The 22,185-nt window shown below is 40.5% G+C and overlaps 1 protein-coding gene across 5 annotated transcripts in view; it reads left to right on the top strand.

Annotated features, from left to right (window-relative positions):
- Positions 1-22,185, top strand: part of LOC144504524 (protein transport protein Sec23A) — a 43,402-nt gene that overhangs the window by 20,191 nt on the left and 1,026 nt on the right. For all 5 annotated transcript variants that reach the window (XM_078229939.1, XM_078229941.1, XM_078229942.1 and 2 more), the window contains 10 exons: positions 900-1,023; positions 2,653-2,733; positions 3,426-3,515; positions 5,202-5,308; positions 10,030-10,183; positions 10,311-10,388; positions 12,067-12,228; positions 16,261-16,347; positions 19,341-19,496; positions 20,056-20,121. In XM_078229939.1, coding sequence (XP_078086065.1) covers positions 900-1,023; positions 2,653-2,733; positions 3,426-3,515; positions 5,202-5,308; positions 10,030-10,183; positions 10,311-10,388; positions 12,067-12,228; positions 16,261-16,347; positions 19,341-19,496; positions 20,056-20,121 — 1,105 coding nt within the window. The remainder of the gene's footprint in view (positions 1-899; positions 1,024-2,652; positions 2,734-3,425; positions 3,516-5,201; positions 5,309-10,029; positions 10,184-10,310; positions 10,389-12,066; positions 12,229-16,260; positions 16,348-19,340; positions 19,497-20,055; positions 20,122-22,185) is intronic.

Raw genomic sequence — 22,185 nt, 5'->3', positions numbered from 1 at the left:
GGCTGTAGATTCAACAGCGACCCACGAATGCTTAGACAAGCCGAGGGAGCTCTGATTCTACATGTAGGCCCTGTGGTGGGAGTTTCACCTCCTTCTAGCTGGATCTCAGTTTCTATCCCCTCTGCCCCAAGCAGGGGCATGTGGCTGCATAGAGGTGGCTGATGCTGGTTTGGTGTCACTCCTGCTTTTGGACCAGGTGGCGATGGTGTGATCTCGGCTTCTGACCCTCAGCAGAGATAAAAAATAGAACTATATAAGTTGGTGAAGGTTGACAGCAAGGAAATGCAGCTGAAGGTGAGTGTGGTGCTAGACTGGTGATGTCTCCAAGAAGTTGAAATTTGCTTTTAATCAGTGATTGCACTCTGGAGATGGAGTGCTTTGAACAGCAGTCTCCCATTGGCCATGACTGAAGTTTTCAGCTTCCCAGTTTGTTGGTTTCACTGTCAGGATGCCAGTCTGCTGTCATTTTCCAGGGCTTTCCCATCCAACACTCTCCAGGCATACCTCACCTGGCTGCAAAATGTTTGCCCAAGTCTCTGTTGAAAGGCATTTGTATAATTAAAAATGCATAACCTTCCATGAACAACATCCTAGGGGGGGATACCATTGACCAAACATTTAACTGGCCCAGCCATATAAATACCGTGGCTATAAGAATAGGTCAGAGGTTGGCAATTCCACAGCAAATATTTCACTTCCTGGCTCAACATAATGGGATGCCAGGTTAAGATGCTTTCATAGGCAGATTTGAATGCTGTCTTCCACCTGCGGCTGACAGTCAACCTTGTAAAGGGACTAACAGACGTGCTTCTTGTCTGAATGTTTTAAGCATTGTACTGGTAAATATGTCGTGTGTCATTAAATAACCTTAGAATCTGTGTCCGCCTTTATTAATCTAGAGGTTACATTGTGATGGGGGACTCCTTCAACACTTCTCTCTTCAAGCAAACATTCCAAAGGGTTTTCAGTAAAAACCTGCAGGGGGATTTCAGAATGGCATTTGGTGCCTCTTTAGAGATCAAGGTAAGCAAATATTTTTAATTTGAATATAATGTCTAAACTTGCTAAGGTTGTTATTAAGGTTCTGATTTCACTATCTGGCATGTGAAATACTTGCTTCGTTTTTCTTTCTTTCTCAATTGCTTTCATGTTCTGCCACTTCTATTGCGCCCCACCCCCACTAATGGAGGTACAGCTCACCCATCTTAGTGAAAATAAAACAACTGCATTATCATAGTGTGATCATGTTCTGGCTCTATTACTGTGAAACTGACTCTGTTGATGGCAAGAAGGCAACAACTAGCAACGTGCATCACTATTGTGCCACATCTGGTGTTGAATGTACCTTGTTAAACTTGGTTATATTTTTATGCTGACTGTGGTTATCTGTAATAAACCCTGTACCTTGCCAGCCTTCACTGTAATTCTGGTTATGTGTCACTGTTGCAAAATTTTATTTTGGTTAATGGTGTCAATTGTGTTATAAAATAGCTTTATTCTACAGATGAGAGTAATTAAAATATACCTACATATAAATGTGGTCAAATCATGTTTTTTAATAGAAAAAATTCAAAACTTAAAATTTTAATGAATAGGATGGGAATAGAGGGATATGGTCCCCGGAAGGATAGGGGTTTTAGTTAAGTCGGGCAGCATGGTCGGTGCAGGCTTGGAGGGCTGAAGGGCCTGTTCCTGTGTCTGTGAAATGCAGTATGCCAGGAGCGATCATAAGATTGTAATCTTATCCCTGTTCAGAGTGCAATTATCAATAATTACAACTTTAATCTTATGGTTTGTGATCTTGTTAATGAGATTGATGCTTTTTATTCAATGCAAAATATCCATGATTTAATTCAAAAGCTGTACACCAGCAGAATAGTAGTAAGAGAGTGATCTTATTTTCTCTGGCTGAATTTTCCTCCTGATGTCTACAAGAATCTATCCAGACATCTGATGCCAAGGCTAAGCTTGATTTGCATCCATGAAACCTAGTTTGTTTACACTTAATAATTGGCTGAGATGATCGATGGTTTGCACCACTTTGGAAACAGTAGAGAGCATCATCTATGGGACAGCAGACAATAGAAGAATCTGGAAGAAAAAATACATTATAAAGGCTCTTCAGAATTGTAGTGCGTTTCTACTGGAAGGAAGAATGCTTTTCTGTCATATGAGTTTTAAAGTTTGTGATTCTGTGTCAGGTGTCTTATTTTGTTTTGCTGCTGAAGATATTTTCATGGTATGGTAATCGGGCAATTTAGCTTTTGCTGATTTGAATCAGCAAGTCCACAGATGAATGTGGATTTATTGAGGATTCTTTTTATTGGTAGTGTTCCATCCAAAAGTAAAGTAAAAATATAGTGCCAATTCAAAATACAAGGTCATTCTATGTGATGATGGCATGATGAATAACTGATGGCAAGCTGAAATGACTTGTAAAGACATTTGGCTTGGGTGACAACTAGCTACTTTTGAAGTTTTATCTGTCAATCGATTAAAGAATTGTCTGACCTAATAATGTTTGCGAATAATGACACTACTTATATTCCAAATCTTTACTTTTTATGTATGTTTATTCTTTCAGGAACATATCTGTGTGAGAGAGGAATGTAGATTCACTACACTGACTCTAAAATAATTTATTTCCTTTAGACAACTAGAGAACTGAAGATTGCTGGTATCATTGGGACCTGTGTGTCTCTGAATTCCAAAGGCCCTTCTGTGTCTGAAAATGTAAGTTTGAGTTTATCCTGTATAGATGCGTGGAATATGTAACTATCTAGCATCATTAATTAAAATGGAGTTAATATTTTGTTTACAAATGATCAGCTTATCATTGAGTAGAAAAAAAAGTGCATAAACATTGAAACTTTTAATGTATCTGATTTTAAAAAACCCAGAGCTTTGGACATTAGATGATGGCAATCAGTGATAAAGCTTTATATTTGGAAAACACTTTTCAACCTTTCTATGAATCCAAGTACCAAAAGGAAAATAACAATGTTTAGATTTTCTATGTGGAATGTGAACACAGGTTAAAATAATAAACAATTTCAGTACTTTTTTTCTCAATTTTCTAATGTTGCTGTACTTAATTACTTGAAGACTATTTGAAGTAATCTGTTTTTTGCAGCCGGTTTGATGTTTGCCCAGGATTTCTTTTTACTGATATAAAATCAAATTATTACGGATGCTGGAATCTGAAACAGAAAATGCTGGAAAATCTCAGCAGGTCTGACAGCATCCATGGAGACAGAATCTTCCAGACTCAATGTTAACTGTGTTCTCTCCGTTGATGCTGTCAGATCTGCTGAGGTTTTTCCAGCATTTTCTGTTTCTGTTTCATTTTACTGAGTTGGACAAGTGTTTGAACCATTCAAACAGACATGTATCTGAATAAATTTCACGGTCTTTTGTTACTATAGGAGCTGGGTATAGGTGGTACATGCCAGTGGAAAATTTGCAGTTTGGATCCTTGCACTACACTGGGGATCTACTTTGAAGTAGTAAATCAGGTGAGTCTCTGTGTGCTTCCTTTCTTGTATGCAAACATCTAAAAGATGGAAATTCCTTCCATTTACAGGCCTTACTGAATTTTCTCATGAAAGTCGACTACTAAACTGAAAGGACTGAAAATCCAGGGCAAAAGTCTGATGTGATAAGCAATTGACAAAAGAACACAACTTCTCTCATTACAGAAGTGAAGTTAAAGAAATGAGTAAAATGCCTCTTGTATCTGTTCCTAATATACTTAGGATATTACGGGGAATAGATAAGGGTAGCTAGACGGAAACTTTTTCCTCTGGGAAGTCTAGAACTAGAGAATATAGTCTAAACAAATTAGAGCCTGGCCTTTCAGGAGTTAAATTAAGAAAAGAAAGGGTGGTGGAATTTGTAATTCTTCCACAAATGGCAAATTGATGTTAAATCAATTGTTAATTTTAAAACTGAGATTGATATTTTTGTTAACCAAAGGTGTTAAAGGATGTGGGGCAAAACTAGACTGTAGATCAGCCATGATATCATTGCATGACAAATAACTCGAGGGATAAATGATGCACTACAGTTCCTATGTTTCTATTTGTACAATTTTGATTCAGAAAACCAATGCCAACTGCAAGTTCAGCAGAGGATAGGCTAGACTGAGTGTGGGGAGCAGAGAAATTGAGTCATCTAAAGTCACACTGACAGTTTTCAATCGAAAGATTTAGAGGGGATAATAGGTCAATGGGAGGAGACCAGGTGGAAAGGGAATCCAAGTGTCTGCTGTGCAAGGGGAAGACTTCTGGCCAGAAAGATGGGTGGAAAGATTTTGGAAGAAGACTTCAGTTTTGTGTTGAGGTAATTGAGGTGGGGGTGTACAGAAATGAAGCAGTACCCTTTGCTGAGGACTGATTGCTCTCTATATTTACTGCTCAGATCAGGTGACCACTTTGTGGAACAGCTCCATTCTGTCTGCAAGGGTGACTGAAGCTTCTAGTTGCTGATCTTTTTAATTGTCCACTCCAGTCCCAATCTAGCTGAGTCATTACTTTGCTGCCCAGAACTTTACAATTCCCTTTGCGTCGCTTTTGGCGAAAAGGAAATTTAACAACCTTCAGCCTTTTTATATTCGTGCCTCTCCTGAATCTATCACTGAGAAAGGATAAAACAGGTTAGCACGCTAAGCAAAAAGATGAATCAAGAATATATGATAAATAACAATGTGTGTCACATACACAGGTGTCAGTCATTTATGGCACAGAAGGAGGCCACTTGGCCCAGCTCCACGAAGCAATCCAGTCTCAATGCCCCACCCAGTTCACTGTTTGTCAATAGCACCAGTGTAGGCAGTGAATGCCAAAAGACTGTTGGAGATAGAATGGAGATTTTGGGACACAAAGGAATAAAGTCACTGATACTGAAACTAGTCCAGTTTTCCTTGAGCCTCGGTTTACAGTTTTTTAAAAATTGGATTTAGTCGTGGTGCATGTCGGAATGCTAGTGGTTTCATGCTTAAAAAGTGATGAATTAAGAATAGAAGCATATTATTCAGCATTCAAATGTAGTTTGTTATGTAATGGCTCCATTGATTGCATGCATTGTTTTGCTAAATAAGCCCAGCAAAATAATTGAGTTTTGTATCAATTCTGAAACATTTAAATGCATTATTTAAAAGTACTCTTTGATAAACTTTCTGTTCTGTTTATATTATTTTGCAGCATAATGCACCAATTCCTCAGGGTGGACGTGGTGCTATTCAGTTTGTTACCCAATATCAACACTCCAGTGGTCAGAGACGCATCCGAGTTACTACAGTGGCCAGAAAGTAAGTTCGCTGTGGGCTCTCTAATACACAAGTACATAACGTAACATCTTTGATCTCTTTCAAAAAATGTTTTTTGCATCATGTTTTAAAATTCATTTTACTTCTCCATAGTAATTCTTTAACTCAAGTTGCACTCAGATTTGTTAATTTTGTAGGTGTCTGACACTCCAGTAACCTAGAAAAAGCTCTTGCACTGTAACCTATCTAGTTGGAATGCTTAAGACCAGGCATTTCTGCATTTTGAAATAATGTTATAGTCCCTAGCAACAAGTATGTAAACAGGATATAAATATGTACCTCAGCTATAACATAAAATATTATAAAGTAGTAATAAAAGTTTTTTTATTTATCCAAATACTGTATTTTCCATGTTTCCAAAGTACTGCACTCTTTAACATTAGGAAACACATTTATTAGTGAGTGCTGAGCAGGCCCTGGATAGGTAGAACCATAGAATCCCTACTGTGCAGAAAGAGATCATTCGGCCCATCGAGTCTGCACTAACTATCTGAAAGAGCATCCTACGCAGGCCCTCCCCTCCACCCTATCCTATCCCAGTAACCCCACATTTACCATGACTAATCGACTTAACCTATACATCTTTGGACTCTAAGGGGTAATTTAGCATGACCAGTCCACCCAACGTACATATCTTTGGACTGTAGAAGGAAACTAGAGCACCTGGAGGAAACCCATGTATGCATGAGGAGAATATGTAAACTCCACACAGATAGTCATCCAAGGCTGGAATTGAACCCAGGTCCCTGGTGCTGTGAGGCAGCAGTGCTGCCCATCTCGGCACAGGCAGATTGACTGAGTGCAGAAAAAACTGGGAAGCCATGCAATTCAGCCAGCAAGATGTGTGGTGGCTTCAAACTTCGCTGTGTTTTTGTTCCTGTGTTTTGCATGTTGTACAGCCTCCTTACCCTGAGTTAGACAACCCTGAATTGTGTTTGTAGGGGTGATGAGCTGATTACTGTACGTGTGAGGGTGGGTGAGGTAGAGGGGCTGATTATTGTGTTTGAAATATATTTCTGCTAATCCACAAAAACCTCCTTGAAACATACTGCACCCTCCACTGCTCCATCTGCTTGGATATGCAAGAGGCACTTACCCTTGACCTTTAGGAAAATCTCTAGAGATACTATTTACAATCATTTGGACCATAGCGTTAACTTTGTTGCAGCGTGGCAAGCAGCCAGTCCTGGAATTTATGCACGCTCAAAATATTTTGGGCATCTGGTATCTTCAGATTGAATTGTTACAGTGTATCTGCTTCTTGACATTTTAAAGTTTCCTCTGTGTAGGTTTTTGCGGTGAAAGTCTGTTCTGTGAATCAATCTTTCTAAATTGTAACCCTAAATCTTAAAATTGTCTCTTCTGCTTTTATTTGGATAACCTGTAACACATTCTGGCCAAAATTATGTTTTCTGAATATGACCAGTTTCAACTTGTACTTAAATTTCCTGAGATCTGGTCTAATATTTTGGTTTCCTAACCTTTACACAGATCTGATAATCTGTCCCTGTTGTCGGCATGCTTGCTGTTTCTAGTTTAATGCAAATAATTTTGCACTAAAAATATGTGCCAACCCCTGCATATTTCTTTATTATGTTGCCTTCCTCACATTTGTCACCTGGATAATCGCAAATCAATATGTAACTTATCATTAAAAATTGCAGGGAAAGTACAGCAGTCCTGAAAGTGAGAGGTGATGCAGTTATAATGAGAGCTGCCTTTACTGCTGGGGAGCTCACCAGTGGGCCATAAAGGGGGACCCTTTTCAGAACTACAGCATTTTAGATTGGGATGGGGAAAGCACTCACACACATGCAAACTTCGATATACAAATAAAATACAGCAAGGTCAGTTGTGGCTCTGGTTGAGTCAGTTGGTAGCACTCTAAGGGCCCGATTTTACCATTGCAAACAGGCACGAACACTTGGTCAAGTCAGGCGTGAGACGATTAGCACGTTCCGTGCCCGCATCTGCGCAGATGCCCACTTTACCAAGGTCCGAAAATAGCCGCGATCCGAACCACGCCCGAAACAGGGCATGGTTCGGATCGCGGCTATTTTCATGCATTTAAATTGAATTAATGGGCTGTCTGCCCAACTTTACCAGCAGTTTCCCCTTTACCATCGCGTTCGCACGTCCAGATTCGGCACGAAACAGACATGCTCGGCAAAGGTCTGTTTCCGGCACTCCAGCTTCTAAAGAGATAAGTTCAGAACTTCCAACGGCTCTCTAACTCAGATCAGTGGGGAGGGACGCGGGCCAGATCATTCACTGGTTGGGGGAGGGAGGAGGAGGCGGGTCAGATGTATCTCTGGTTGGGGGGTGGGGGGAACCAAATCGCACTCTGGTGGGGAGGAGGGAGGCCCGATCACTCTCTAGTGGGGGGAGGCAGGCCCGATCATTCTCTGGTGGGGGGGCAGAGGGTCGTGATCGGTCTGGGTAGCGGGTGGGGTGGATGGATAAGGGGGACAGTTATGTTGGGGCGATGTCTGTGGGGGCTATTGCTCCCGCTTTTTCCTCCTGGGCTGCTTTATCCGCATTTTGTGGCTCGGGAGCGATGTTACAGGGGTGCGCTTTTCAATTTTATTTCACCGCGCATGCACAGTTCAAAGCTCCGATTGGAGCTGCAGCATTTCAAGTGCGATAAGCCCCGCCCACAGCATGATTCAGACCCATGATTTTTTTCAGGCTGAGTGCGTATGGGGGCGTGCAGTTTTCCAAGTCGGATCTGAATTGCGCCCAGATTCAGCACTTTAGTATCAAAATGGTAAAATCGGGCCCTAAGTCCAAAGATGTGCAGGTTAGGTTGATTGGCCAGGTTAAAAATTGCCCCTTAGAGTTCTGAGATGCGTAGGTTAGCGGGATTAGCGGGTAAATATGTGGGGGTAGGGCCTGGGTGGGATTGTGGTCGGTGCAGACTCGATGGGCCGAATGGCCTCCTTCTGCACTGTAGGGTTTCTATGATTTCAAAAGGTTACTGGTTCAATCTCAAAGAACAAAGAAAATTACAGCACAAGAACAGGCCCTTCCGCCCTCCAAGTCTGCACCGACCATGCTGCCCAACTGAACTAAAACCCCCTACCCTTCCGGGGACCATGTCCCTCCATTTCCATCCTATTCATGTATTTGTCAAAATGCCTCTTAAAAGTCACTATCGTATCCGCTTCCACTACCTCCCCCGGCAACAAGTTCCAGGCACCAACCATTCTCTGTGTAGAAAATCTGCCTCATACATCTCCTTTAATCCTTGTCCCTCGCACCTTAAACCTATGCCCCCTAGTAATTGACTCTTCCACCCTGGGAAAAAGCTTCTGACTATCCACTCTGTCCATGCCTCTCATAATCTTATAGACTTCCATCAGGTCACCCCCTCAACCTCCGTCGTTCCAGTGAGAACAAACCAAGTTTCTCCAACCTCTCCTCATACCTTATGCCCTCCATACCAGGCAACATCCTGGTAAATCTTTTCTGTACCCTCTCCAAAGCCTCCATATCCTTCTGGTAGTGTGGCGACCAGAATTGAACACTATATTCCAAGTGCGGCCTAACTAAGGTTCTATAAAGCTGCAACATGACTTGCCAATTTTTAAGCTCAGTGCCCCGGCTGACGAAGGCAAGCATGCCGTATGCCTTCTTGACAACCTTCTCCACCTGCATTGCCACTTTCCGTGACCTTCACTTCAGGTTTTGAGCACAAAAATCAAGGCTGATAGTCCAAGGCTGAATTGGCGGAGTGCTGTGCTGTCAGAGGTGCCATCTTTCAAATGAAAAATTAAACCAAGGCCCTATCTGACTGCTTTGGTAGATGTAAAAGATCCAATGGCAATATTTCAAAGAAGCACAGAGGAGTTATTCCCCGGTGTCGTGGCCAATAATTATCCTTCATTCGACATCACAAAAGCAGATTATCCAGTTGTCATCACATTGCTATTTGTGGGAACTTGTTTGTGCAAAATTGGCTGCTGTGTTTCCTACATTACAAACAGTGGCTATACATTAAACAAAAAGTACCTCATTGATTGGAAAGCACTTTGAGACATCCAGTGGTCATAAGAAGTGCTATTTAGATACAAGTTTTTTTTTGTGAAATCCCTTGTAAAGTCCTGAAGTAGAGAAAATGAAATGTTTAAATGGCAGAAATGATCTTAATGTGAGATAAGAGATGTAGTAAACAAAATCAGATAAATAAGGATTTAAGAAGCTGGGCATTAGGCAGGGAGAGCAGCATTGGATTCCAGAGGCGAAGAGCTTGGTAGAAGAAAAGGTGCATTTGTGCATGACTCTGGCATTTGAAAGGAGAGTGGAAAAAGAATGGTCAGATTTTAGCTACTTGACTCTTTGTCCAATTTAAAAGTGTTGGATTCATAGTGATTATTATGAACCACAGTGTTCAATTAAAATAATGACCAAGATTTTATCAGCACCTTGGGGGCTGATATAATTACATGGAGCCGCTGTATTGGCAGCATCAGGAACCTGCCTGTCGCCGCTTGTTGGAAGCAAACCCACAGGTGGTCAATTTGGAGACCGTCCGTGCTAAAATTGCCAAGCAGTTCCTGCATGCCGGAAGGTGCACCCTTGGAATTCACTTTTTACTCTGACCCTGGGTTTTGATGCCCCTTGTAAAAATTCAGCCCAGTTATCAGAAATGTGTTGGTCACGGTGAAATTGAACCTGCTGTTAACATTTGCTTTGATTTTTAGCTGGGCAGATGCACAGAGTCAACTCCAGCAGATAGAAGCTGCATTTGATCAGGAAGCATCAGCTGTGCTGATGGCAAGACTTGGAGTTTTCAGGGCTGAATCTGAGGAAGGCCCCGATGTACTTCGTTGGTTGGACAGGCAATTAATCCGCCTGGTAAGAACATCACGTACCTGCGTTGAATCTAAGTTTTTTTTATTTTGAGACTAATTGAGGTTAGTTTTAAATTGAGACTATACTAACTTTAAACCTGTTAATTATTTTCTACCCCTTTTTCCATCAGTGTCAGAAGTTTGGTCAGTTCCACAAAGATGATCCTAATTCCTTCAGACTTTCAGAAACATTTTCCCTTTATCCACAGGTAAATACAATAAAATATATAAAATGATAATCCTAAAATGCAAAGATAAGCAATTGATGAGAGAATCTGAGAAAATGGCCTTAAACAAGGAGATATTTGTGGAACACAGTGCAGTTCCTTCACAAAGCCAATTTTTAAAGATTCAGTTGCAGCCATCCTCAAATCGGTGAAGAGTACCTATGAAGGGTACAGTGAATTACTTCTAATAGTGCTTTTTAAAAATGAAAACTCCCTGTTTTGCATTCTGTGGGCGAATCTGAGACTTGAAGGTTAGATTGAAAGGAGATTTGTTATAAGTATTCAAAATCATGAGGGAACTGGACAGAGTAGATAGCGAGAAACTGTTCCCATTGGGGAAGGTCTGAGAACCAGAGGGCACAGATTTTAAGCTAATTGACAAAAGAAGCAAGGGTGACACGAGGAAATTTCTTTTTGTGCAGGTGGGTGGTTAGGATCTGGAATGCACTGCCTGAGTGTGAGTTGGAGGTAGATTCAATCATGGCATTCAAATTGGATCATTATCTGAAAAGGAAAGAAATTGTAGGGCTTGGGAGAAAAGGCAGGGAAGTGGCTTTTGCAGAGAGCCAGCACAAATTCAATGTTCTCCTGTACTGTTAACCATTCTATAATTCTATGATGCAATACTGAGCACCGCAGACTAGAGCTGTCCCCAGACTCAGTTCCTGAGCTGTACTGAGTTAGCTGATCTCGGTATAACAATTGCAAGGTCTGTATTTTAACTACCAGTCCAAAGATGTGCAGCTTAGGTGGATTGTCCCTTGGTATCTGAGGATGTGCAGGTTGGGTAGATTGGCCATGGTAAATGCTCGGGTGGCAGGTATGGGTAAGATGTTCTTTTGGAGAGTCGATATAGACTCTGTGGGCCGAATGGCCTCCTTCTGCATTGTCTGGATTCTATGATTCAGTCATGGCTGCAGTGGAAAGCTACAGTTACCCTAAGGAAGGGGATAAATCAGTCTGAGGTTTGACTTTTCTTCAACTAATCCTGCAGAGCTTGTGAGCTTGAACATCTGAAGGGCAATATGGTTGTGGCATGATTTCATCCTCTTTCAATGTGGCTGAATGGTCTATAAAAAATAATCACCTGTAAATAAAGGGAAAGGGATTGGAGCGGGGGGGAGGGGGGCGGTGGGTAGAATAGCAAGCTCCGTCTACTCTGCCTCTATAGTAGAGTCAATTCTGGCATTGACAGTTCAGCCGTGATCTATAGAACTTATTAAAAGCTTAAAGTGTCAGTGTAAGGTGCTTATCAGTTTCTTGACTTCTTCCTATAATTCAGAAAGACTCAATGACAAATAGATCCCAAGAAAAGCATTCTGAATGAGAGAGTCTATTCTAAATGAAGGATGGTCTTTTAGAAAATAAACTTCATCCAGGAAGACACTTGATATAAGAAGCAGATGGTAACAAGGGAGATTTCTAGTTATTTCAGTTCAGAAGCTGCCTTGAGGATACCCATCATGTCATGGCTGCTCAATAGAAGGATCTGCTTGTCCAAACAGCTAGACGAAGGATCTTTCCTCCTGTTGGACACCTAGTTCTGTCAATCAGATGCTCAGCCTAGACAACTTTCTTGTGAGCTATTTTATAGGAGCACAAATGTATTCTGACTTATCCTGTGATGTTTTGACTAACTTTTTTTTTGTTGTCACTTTAGTTTATGTTCCATCTGAGAAGATCTCCATTTCTTCAAGTTTTCAATAATAGCCCAGATGAATCGTCATACTACCGCCATCATTTCATGCGACAAGATCTAACACAGTCTCTTATTATGATTCAGCCTATTCTCTATTCTTACTCTTTCTATGGACCACCTGAGGTGAGATTTAGCACATAAACAATGCATAAAAAGTTAATTACCAAGTTTATTCCACTAGTGAAAGTCCAAAGATGTGTGGGTTAGGTGGATTGGCCATGCTAAATTGCCCCTTGGTGTCAGGGGGACTAGCTAGGGTAAATACATGGGGTTATGGGGATAGGGCCTGGGTGGGATTGTGGTTGGTGCAGACTCGATGGGCCAAATGGCCTCCTTCTGTCCTGTAGGATTCTATGAAAGATGCTACATAACTGTATTGCTTCTGTGGAAAGAATTAAGGTTGTTGATCCTGATTGTTACCATCTGCTCATGGTAAAACTGCATGTGTATTGATTCGTTCCAGCTTAGCTGTGAAACCTGTCCCTGTAGTAGAATAACCTGTTGTCATTAATTTTTAGGTGAATACATGGCATTGCCACTTAGCCAAGATATCTGAGGGGACTAGAAAACTGTAGTCGGAAAAAAACCCTTGAAAAAGGAAATTTGGAATGCATGCAAATTGTTACTTGTTGCATATTGCATACAGTATTCTAGTGAAGTGTTGCGAATAGCTTATTTTTTTTTTCCCATCAGTTTATATTTGTGCCCCTTTTTATTCATTCACAGCATGTGGGCATTGCTGGCCAGGCCAGCATTTATTGCCTCTCCTTAGCTGTCCTTGAAAAGGTAGTGATGAGCTGCCGCCTTGAAACCCTGGATGCCATGTGGTATAGGTACATCAATAGTGCTTTTTGGAAGTGAGTTCCAGAATTTTGACCCTGTGACAGTGAAGGAACGGCAATTTTTTAAGTTAGGATGGTGTGCGGCAGGTGGTAATGTTCCCATGCAATTGCTGCCCTTGTCCTTCTAGGCGGTAGACATCATAGAACCATAGAATCTCTACAGTGTAAAAGGAGGCTATTCAGCCCATTGAGTCTGCACCGACTGTCCGAAAGAGCATCTTACCCAGCCTCATCCCCATGATCCTGTGCATTTACCATGACCAATCCACCTAACCTGCACGTTTTGTGGGCTGTGGGAGGAAACCGGAGCCCCAGAGGAAACACACACAGCCGCAGGAATGTACAAACTCCAAACAGACGGTCACCTAAGGCCGGAATCAAACCCAGGTTCCTGGTGCTGTGATGCAGTAGCGCTAACCACTGTGCTACTGGTGCTGTTGAAGAAGCCTTTGTGAGTTGTTGCAGTGCAGCTTGTAGGTGGTCCACACTGCTGCTATTGTGGATGGGGTGCTGATCAAGTGGGCTGCTTTGGTGGTGGGTGCTGTTGAGTTTCTTGAGTGCACTCATCCAGGCAAGTGGAGAATATTCCGTTACATTTCTGCTCGTGCCTTGTAGATAGGAACATAGAAATAAGAGCAGGAGTAGGTAGTTTGGTCCCTCAAGCCTCTTCCACCATTCAATTAGATTATGGCTAATCTTCTACCTTAATGTAATTTTCCAATACTATCCCCATACCTCTTGATATCATTAATATCTAGAAATCTATCAATTTCTGTCTTGAAAGACGTGCTGGCTTGGTGCATTGACCTGAACAGGTGTCGGAGTGTGGCGACTAAGGAAATTTCACAATAACTTCATTGCAGTGTTAATGTAAGCCTTACTTGTGACTAATAAATAAACTTTAACTCTTGAACATACTCAATGATCAATCTCCACAGCCTCCAGAATAGAAGATTCCAAATTGTCGCCACCCTCTTGAGTGACAAAATTCTTCCTCCTCTTGGTTCTAAATGGTCTACTTCATACTCTTGAAACTTTGTCCCCTGGTTCTAGACTCCCAGCCAAAGGAAACATCCTTTCTGCATCTACCCTGTCACCGCAACTTTCTCAAGAGCAATTGGGGATGGGCAATAAATGGTAGCCTAGCCAGCGATGCCCAAGTTCCATGAACAAATTTAAGAAAATAAGCTCAGTCAACAGTGGCACAGTGGTTAGCACTGTCGCCTCACAGGCCAGGGACACGGGTTCAATTCTGGTCTCAGGTGACTGACGTTTGCACGTTCTCTCTGTGTCTGTGTAGGTTTCCTCCCACACTCCAAAGTTGTGTGGGTTAGGTTGATTGGCCATGCAAAATTGATCCTTAGTACTAGGGGGACTAGCAGGCTAAATATGTGGCCTGGGTGGGATTGTTGTCAGTGCAGACTCATAGAAATCATAGAAACCCTACAGTACAGAAAGAGGCCATTCGGCCCATCGAGTCTGCACTGACCACAATCCCACCCAGGCCCTACCCCCATATCCCTACATATTTCCCACTAATCCCTCTAACCTACACATCTCAGGACACTAAGGGCAATTTTTAGCATGGCCAATCAACCTAACCCGCACATCTTTGGACTGTGGGAGGAAACCGGAGCACCCGGAGGAAACCTATGCAGACACGAGGAGAATGTGCAAACTCCACACAGACAGTGACCCAAGCCGGGAATCGAACCCAGGTCCCTGGAACTGTGAAGCAGCAGTGCTAACCACTGTGCTACCGTGCTGCCCCTCAATGGGCCGAATGGCCTCTTTCTGCACTGTAGGAATTCTATGAACAATGGTGCCACTCTTGGTGGTAGGCATTTAAGCCTCCATCAAGAGTACATTCTGTGCCCTTGCTACCTCAGTGTTTCTTCCAATTAGTGTTTAACATTAAGTACTTGAGGGTGATGGTATGTGGTAATGATCAAATTTTTTTGCCCACCTTTGACTTGATGCCATGAGTTTTCATGGGGGTCCAGAATCAATGCTGATGACTTCCAAGGCAACTCCCTCCAACAGTAGATTGCCAGGTATGGTGATGGTTTTTGGGACATGGTCATACTCACTGAATTATGTACTGTCAGGCTGTTAACCCTAATTGCTCCTAATTTTAGCACAAGCATCCAGATGCTAGTAAGGAGGACTTTTCAGAGACGATACGGCTGTGTTTGCCATTGTCATTTCCGATGTCTAGGGTCCAGTTTCATTCCTTTTAGACTTCATAGCAGTTTGATACAACTGAGTGGCTTGTTAGGCCACTACAAATCAACCACATTGCTGTGGGTCTGGACACACATGTAGGCCAGATCAGGTAAGGAAGGTGGTTTTCCTTCTCTAAAGGACATAGTGAACCAAATGGGCTTTTACAACAAGTGACCATGATTTCATGGTCACCATGACTGAAATTGGCTTTTAATTCCAGATTTCCTAATTGAATTTGAATTCCTACTGGGCATCTTATTTACTCATCCGGTGATATTACCTCTGCCTCCTGATCTCCCTATGGTTTTCTCAGGTTTCACAGACTTCTGTATTGTTACTCCTGTTGCCAAACGTGCCCCCACCTTTATATTCTCCAATACAGAGTGCTAATATACCCCTCCAGTTTATTTCATGCCATGAAAGCTACAATCTTAACAGGATCACATATAAACTAAAAATAACATATAGTAGATGCTGAAGACAAAATAAAAAGAGACATTCAGCAAGGCAGGCAGGTTAAGAAAACACAAGTCTCTTGATGTTTCAGAAGTGACTTCTTCAGAAATGATGGATATTTCAGAAAAATAAGAATTAAGAAAAGAGGAACAAGTGGGAATAAAACACACAACCACATACACAGGAAATTACAAAGTGACCTGTAAAGCGATGTGGTGGAAACCAGGAAATGATTACAGGGCATGGGTGATACAGGGAATAAAAAGAGGAATAATGAACACGGTGAAAGTTATGTACAAGACAATTGGGATGCAGGAAGAGCTAAAGAAGGATAGGTATGTAGAATGGGAAGTATGAAACATGGAAAAAGATGGATCAGGCTCCAGCGTCCTAGGTGTCTGCTGGAAGAAATGGGACGTAGTTGACGACAAGGGTGGACACTCCATCCTGCCTGCAGTGTTCCAGGGGAAGATTTGCGGTGCCTACCCTAATGCTGACATCCATCATCTCCACTGGAGCATGCTTGAGAGCTTATATATGTTCTGTGGAAATAGCATCTGTATTTGCGCAACAGAGGTCTTGTTTATTAAGTAATGATGGTGATCATTCATTCATTTATTCTTGTCTTCAGCCAGTGCTTTTGGACAGTAGCAGCATTTTACCAGACCGAATACTCCTCATGGACACTTTCTTCCAGATTGTTATCTATCATGGAGAGGTTAGTATTCAATGAAATTATTTTAGAAAATGTAATTCTGTCTACTAGGTTTCTGGTATTTTTTCTGGAAACTCCTTCAATTCCCCTAAAGTTGCATCATTTCAGACCAGCTTGATGAGCCAAGTTTCATTAATTTTTGGTGAGGGTCTTATTCCCAAACAGTAATCAGGGCTAATATTTCAGATCGACATAAGAAAACTCCATGTCTTTATTTTTAAACAGTAGTCTTTGATCAACACTGTGTTGCTGGATATATAATTCAATTGAATTATATGGAATTGCTTTGCAAATATATTGATAGAAATACAAAAGCCTCAAATCATGAACATCTTTTTATTTATCATTAGATGCAAGACATTAAACCTATTTATGGAATCATTGAAATTTACAGCATGGAAGGAACCTATTGAATCTTTTGTCCTCACCCGCAGACAAGGAGCCATCCAGCCTAATCCCACATTGCAAATCTTGGTCTGTGACCTTGTCTATCCAAGTACTTTTGGAACAGTACCCTTGGCATAACCAAATATTAATGAAACAGTCCATGTCACTATGCAGCAAGACCTGGGCAACATTCAGGCTTGGGCTGATGAGTGGCAATTAACAATCCTGCTACAAGTGCCAGGCAATGATTATCTCTAATAGGAAAAAATCTAGCCATCTCCCCATGACATTCAATGGCATTACCATCACTGAATCCCTGACTAATGTCCTGAACATTGCCATGAACCAGAAATGTAATTGGAGCATTAGTCCTTAAGTGGGCAAATATATGTTTTGTGGCTACTGGAGCAGGTTAGAGGTTGGGAATTCTGTGGCGAGTAACACATCTCCTGACCCATCGAAGTCTGTATCCGCTAGAGTTTAATAGAGTAAGAGCCGACTTGATTGAAACGTCTCCGATCCTGAGGGGTCTTGACAGGGTGGATATGGAGATGATGCTTCCTCTTGTGGGAGAATCTCGAACAAGCGGTCACTGGTCATAAATAAGTGGTCGTCCATTTGAAACGGAGGGGAAGCAAACATTTTTCACTGAGGGAGTGAGTTTTCGGAACTCTCTTCCTGAAAAGGTTGTGAAAGCAGAGTCTTTGTTTTAAAGGCAGAGGTGGATGGACTCAGTTAAGAAAGGGGATGATAGGTTATCAGGAGTAGGCGGAGATTTGAGGTTGCTATCAGATCAGTCATGATCGTATTGAATGGTGGAGCAGGCTTGAGGGGGTGAATGGCCCAGTCCTGCTCCTTGTTTATATGTAACCACTTGATCAATTGCATTTTCACTTTTCAAACAGTGTTAGCTGATCTCCAGTCCTCTGGCACCAGGATTGGAAAATTGTAGTCAAAACCTCAGCTGTTTCTTCTCTTGCTTCTGTTAACAGTTTAGGATGCATTTGATTTGGGATTTATCAGCTTTCAAAAATTATAAACTCCTTTAATACTTCCTTTCTTACTACGTGAATTTAATGTAATGTTGCAAACTCCTCCGAGATTGCAATGTTTTCATTGTGAAAAATAGATGCAAGGTATTCATTAAGATTGACAAAGATCCTTCTCCTCCAATCATAGGTTACCTTTATGGTCCCAATAGTCTATACACTTTTCTTTAGTTATCCTCCTGATCGTTATGAATTTGTTAAAAAAATCTTTGGGTTTTCCTTGAATTTACTTGCCAATATTATTTCATGCCCTCTCATTGTTTTCCTAAATTCCTTATTTAATTTCACCTCCACACTTTTAATATACCTCAATGGTACTATTGAACTACTTTTAACTTTTTTCTCAATTAGGAAAGTCAACATTGTTTTCATGAACTACTCAGTTAAATTTTGATTGTAGATCAGATTAAGCCAATGTCATAAATCTGATGCCAAGTACCAAGATAAAGGATTAACAACCTGACTCAGAACTGTGCCTCAACTCCATACTCCCAGCATCAAGTGGTTCAATAGGTTCTGTAAGTCAGTCAATCCACATCAGTGGCCAATAAATAGCCCCCAGTGTTTGATATAGACTTCTTAAATGTTCAGCTAACAATTTACATCTATGTTCCTTGGAAAAGATTTGGAATGAATCTGCAGCAGAGAAAATGGGGAATGCAGGACTGACTACAAGTTTGCAATAGATTTACACAGGTTGTATTTGGTCAAAGAATGATATAACAAATGACGGAAAGGGAAAAATAGAATAAAACTGCTCATCACCTAATGAATTATATTTAGAGAAAAGGGCGTTTTGTGTATTTGAAAGGCATTGATCTTACTGAAAGTTTAAGGTAATAGTTATACTGAAAAACATTTTGTACAATTTCAGCTGAGCTCCTGTATTAAAGTGTTATTCTCTGTATAATAACGAATCAGTTTAATAACGAATGCCATCTCTCAGGATTATTATTTTTATTAATAAAGTATCTTGGGTACTAATATGTTCCACATGATCTAGTGTTGAGGATAAATATTGATAATTCGCTGATGTTCTTTGGGATTTAAATAACACATAAAAACAACATAAATTGGCACTTTTGCAAGCTCCCCTGGATGGTACACAGGAAATCTTTCAAACTTGATTCATGTCTGTGTCTTATTCATGCACTTCCAAACTGGTTGGATAAGAGTAACTGTCTCATGACTGATCTATATTCGGCACAACATTTTTTGAAGTGTGCAAAGTAATAAAGATTGATCAAAGGTAATGTTATTTTACATAGTTCTCTTAAAACGGGTGCAGATTGAATGTTTGTTCATGTAGTAATGAGTTGTAATGAAATACAGCTCAAACTCAGTAAAATGTTTTGTTAATGCATCTACCTGTAGTATCTCTAATAATGTGTAATTATTGAACAGTTATTAGTATTTGGTTGAGCTATTTTTTAGTTCATAAATACCAAACTTTCACAAAACAATTTTCCATCATTTGAAATAAATATTAGAAAACAGTTAAGAGTACTCAAAAGAGAAATTTGCTCTGTGTATTATGTACAGTTTTTATTCTTTCTTTAGACTATAGCTCAGTGGCGGCAGGCTGGATATCAAGATATGCAGGAGTATGAGAATTTCAAACAGCTTCTGCAAGCCCCCCTGGATGATGCACAGGAAATTCTTCAGACTCGTTTTCCAATGCCTCGTTATGTTGACACAGAGCATGGTCGGAGTCAGGTACATGAAATGTATTTAGTAATTATTCATTGAAAAGATACTTTTAAAGGAATGCTGAAACAAAACTTTGGGAATAGAGAAAGAGTTTGATTCTCTTCCAGCTGACACCTATGTTCATTTAAAATGATCAAATCCATACATGTTGCTCTTGGTGATTCCAAACGTAAGCTCTAACAGTAAAACTCTTGTTTCCATTATGCTGATATTGTAGCTTGAGATTTTGTTTTCCTTGCCGTAGATTATTCATGTAATGATACTTTAGGCAGTTTTTTAAAAATCTTTTATCAGTATCTCAAACAGATGTCTGTTGTATTTGCCCATTTGGTCAAACCTCGTGATAAGACATGGTAAGTTGACTGAGTTTGTTGGGGGCAACCAAGATTGTAGATGCTTTTGCTTTCACTTTCCATCTGTGTTTAAAAAATAAATCGCCCTCGACTAACCACTGGGTGTTAAGGCAGTTACAATGGAGGTGTCCCTGGCTCAATCCAACGATTTCCAGATTGAAAAAAAGATTTTTTAAAAGCTTTTTGAAACTAACCAATATTGTTTTTTTTAGGCTCGATTCCTTCTGTCAAAAGTGAACCCATCACAGACTTATAATAACTTGTATACATGGGGGCAGGTAGGTATCTTCTCAATATGTCAGCTTTTGATGGTAAATATCTGTCTAAAAAACTTTTTATCCAGAGGTTCTGCTCCCCATCTTTGCACAGGCCCACATCACTCATGTCAGAGTTATTGAGTAATTTATTGCCACTTTGGTACTGAGCAGTACAGAAAGGAAGGATGTAGATTGGTACCTTGGTCTTGTATCAGTTGGGATTGCAATAGACTTTCTGCAGCTGGCTTCTGACCTTGTTCTAGAGGGGAATGGAAAAGGCAGAACTCCACAATATCTGCAGAGTTCTGCTGAAAAGTAAGTGTGTAGGTATCCAAGGAAGAAAGGATTGAGCTCATCAGTATGATACCCATGGGTGAATTTCCTGCCAGTCCTTGCTGTCCTGGATTTGCACGTAAAGAATGAACATTTGAATGAATTACTGGAAAATTGTGTATCTGTACATTAGCACGAGTTAGCATTTTGAGTCAAAATTGGAAAGAAACCTAAAACCCAACCTTTGATTTTGGTGCTATTGTAAATATTGAAGCCATTAAAATGTCTTCATCATTGAGAAGAGGCACATTCAATTATTTATGATTCACCCATTTGGGGAACACTAAGCCCAGTTGACCATACTCAGTACTAGAATGAATGTAAAGCAGCATTACCTAACCTTTGTACTTATTAGCCCAGATTTTGCACTCAACAGCAAAGCAAGTGTGCTCAACACAGACCATGAAGGAAGTTGCGCTAGGAGACCTAGCAGTCTCTGTTCCAAAAATGTTAACCCTCTTGACGTACAATTAATTGTAGCATAATTTAATAGTGATTCGGACAGTCAATGATACCATCAAGCTTGCCAACTAGCTAATCACGTTAAGGAATTCCCACAGACAACCAAAAGTGTCAGCCATGGCTCAGTACATAGCATTCATGTCTCTAAGTAAGAAGGTTATGGATTCAAGTCCTACTCTTGAACTTGAGCACAAAAGTCCAGGCTGAGACTCCAGTGTAGTACAAAGTGAGTGCTGCATTATTGGGGGAAATGTCATTTGGATGAAATGCTAAACCTGTGCCTTCTCAGGTAAAATGTCCCATGATACTATTTAGAACAAGAGTAGGGAAATGATTCATGCTGTCCTGACCAAACTTTATTCCTCAATCAACATCACAAAAACAGATTATTTGATCATTATAAGATTTTATTTTGTGGGAGCTTGCTGTGCACAAATTGGCTGCATCCTTTCCTACGTTGCACAGTGACTATCTTTCATAATTGACTGTAAAGTGCTTTGAGACATCCCTGTGGTCATGAAATTGCAATATAAATTCAAGTTTTTTTTCAACCAGCAAATGAAAAGCACTAATAATCATACAACATATTAATTTTTTAAAGTGCCAAATAAAAAATGGGAGATGCATATGGAGATGCAGTAGAATTAGAATCTCATGAACAAATGTCATTAAAAGATTGTGATTTAATATCTAGTCATCTTCATGAAGACATTTAACAACAAATTACAAAATTAATTAATTAATTTTTCCGGACCATATCAATTATTCAGCAGTAGTCATTACTCTGATCACTGTTAAAAGTCCAGTTACACATCGCTGAATGAGGTTTAACTTTTCATGAGATTGTTAACAGTGATTTGTGAGCAGAAAAGGGCAAATTCCCCTGATTGTTGGCATTGAAGAAGATCCGCTGTGCAGCCTATAGCAGCATAGTGAATGAAAGACTGCAACTTCAGGATTTCTGTATTTATCTCCACTTGCACTAAATCCTGAAATTGGGGTCAGGTTCAGAGGGCTAGTGATGGTGAACACTGATAGATCATCAAAAACCCCTTAAATTCTGGTGATGCAACTGGAATTTTTGTCTCTTAACATTTTATATTCTGATTGTATTGTTTTAGATAAGTGTATTGATATTTATAAGTAATAGATGTAAAGATTAAGATTTTTTTAACTGAATCAAATGTTAAGCACAGTCATAACTAGATAAAAATCAGCTCTGAAAATTGATTTGGTAATTTTGTTTTGTAGGCAGAATCAGTTTCTGCCAAAGAACAGCAAATTATGTAA

Source organism: Mustelus asterias, chromosome 15 (genome assembly GCF_964213995.1).
Source record: "Mustelus asterias chromosome 15, sMusAst1.hap1.1, whole genome shotgun sequence".
Classification (NCBI taxonomy): Eukaryota; Metazoa; Chordata; class Chondrichthyes; order Carcharhiniformes; family Triakidae; genus Mustelus; species Mustelus asterias.
The sequence above is the reverse complement of the archived record's forward strand: the minus strand, read 5'-3'. Positions and strand labels throughout refer to the sequence as shown.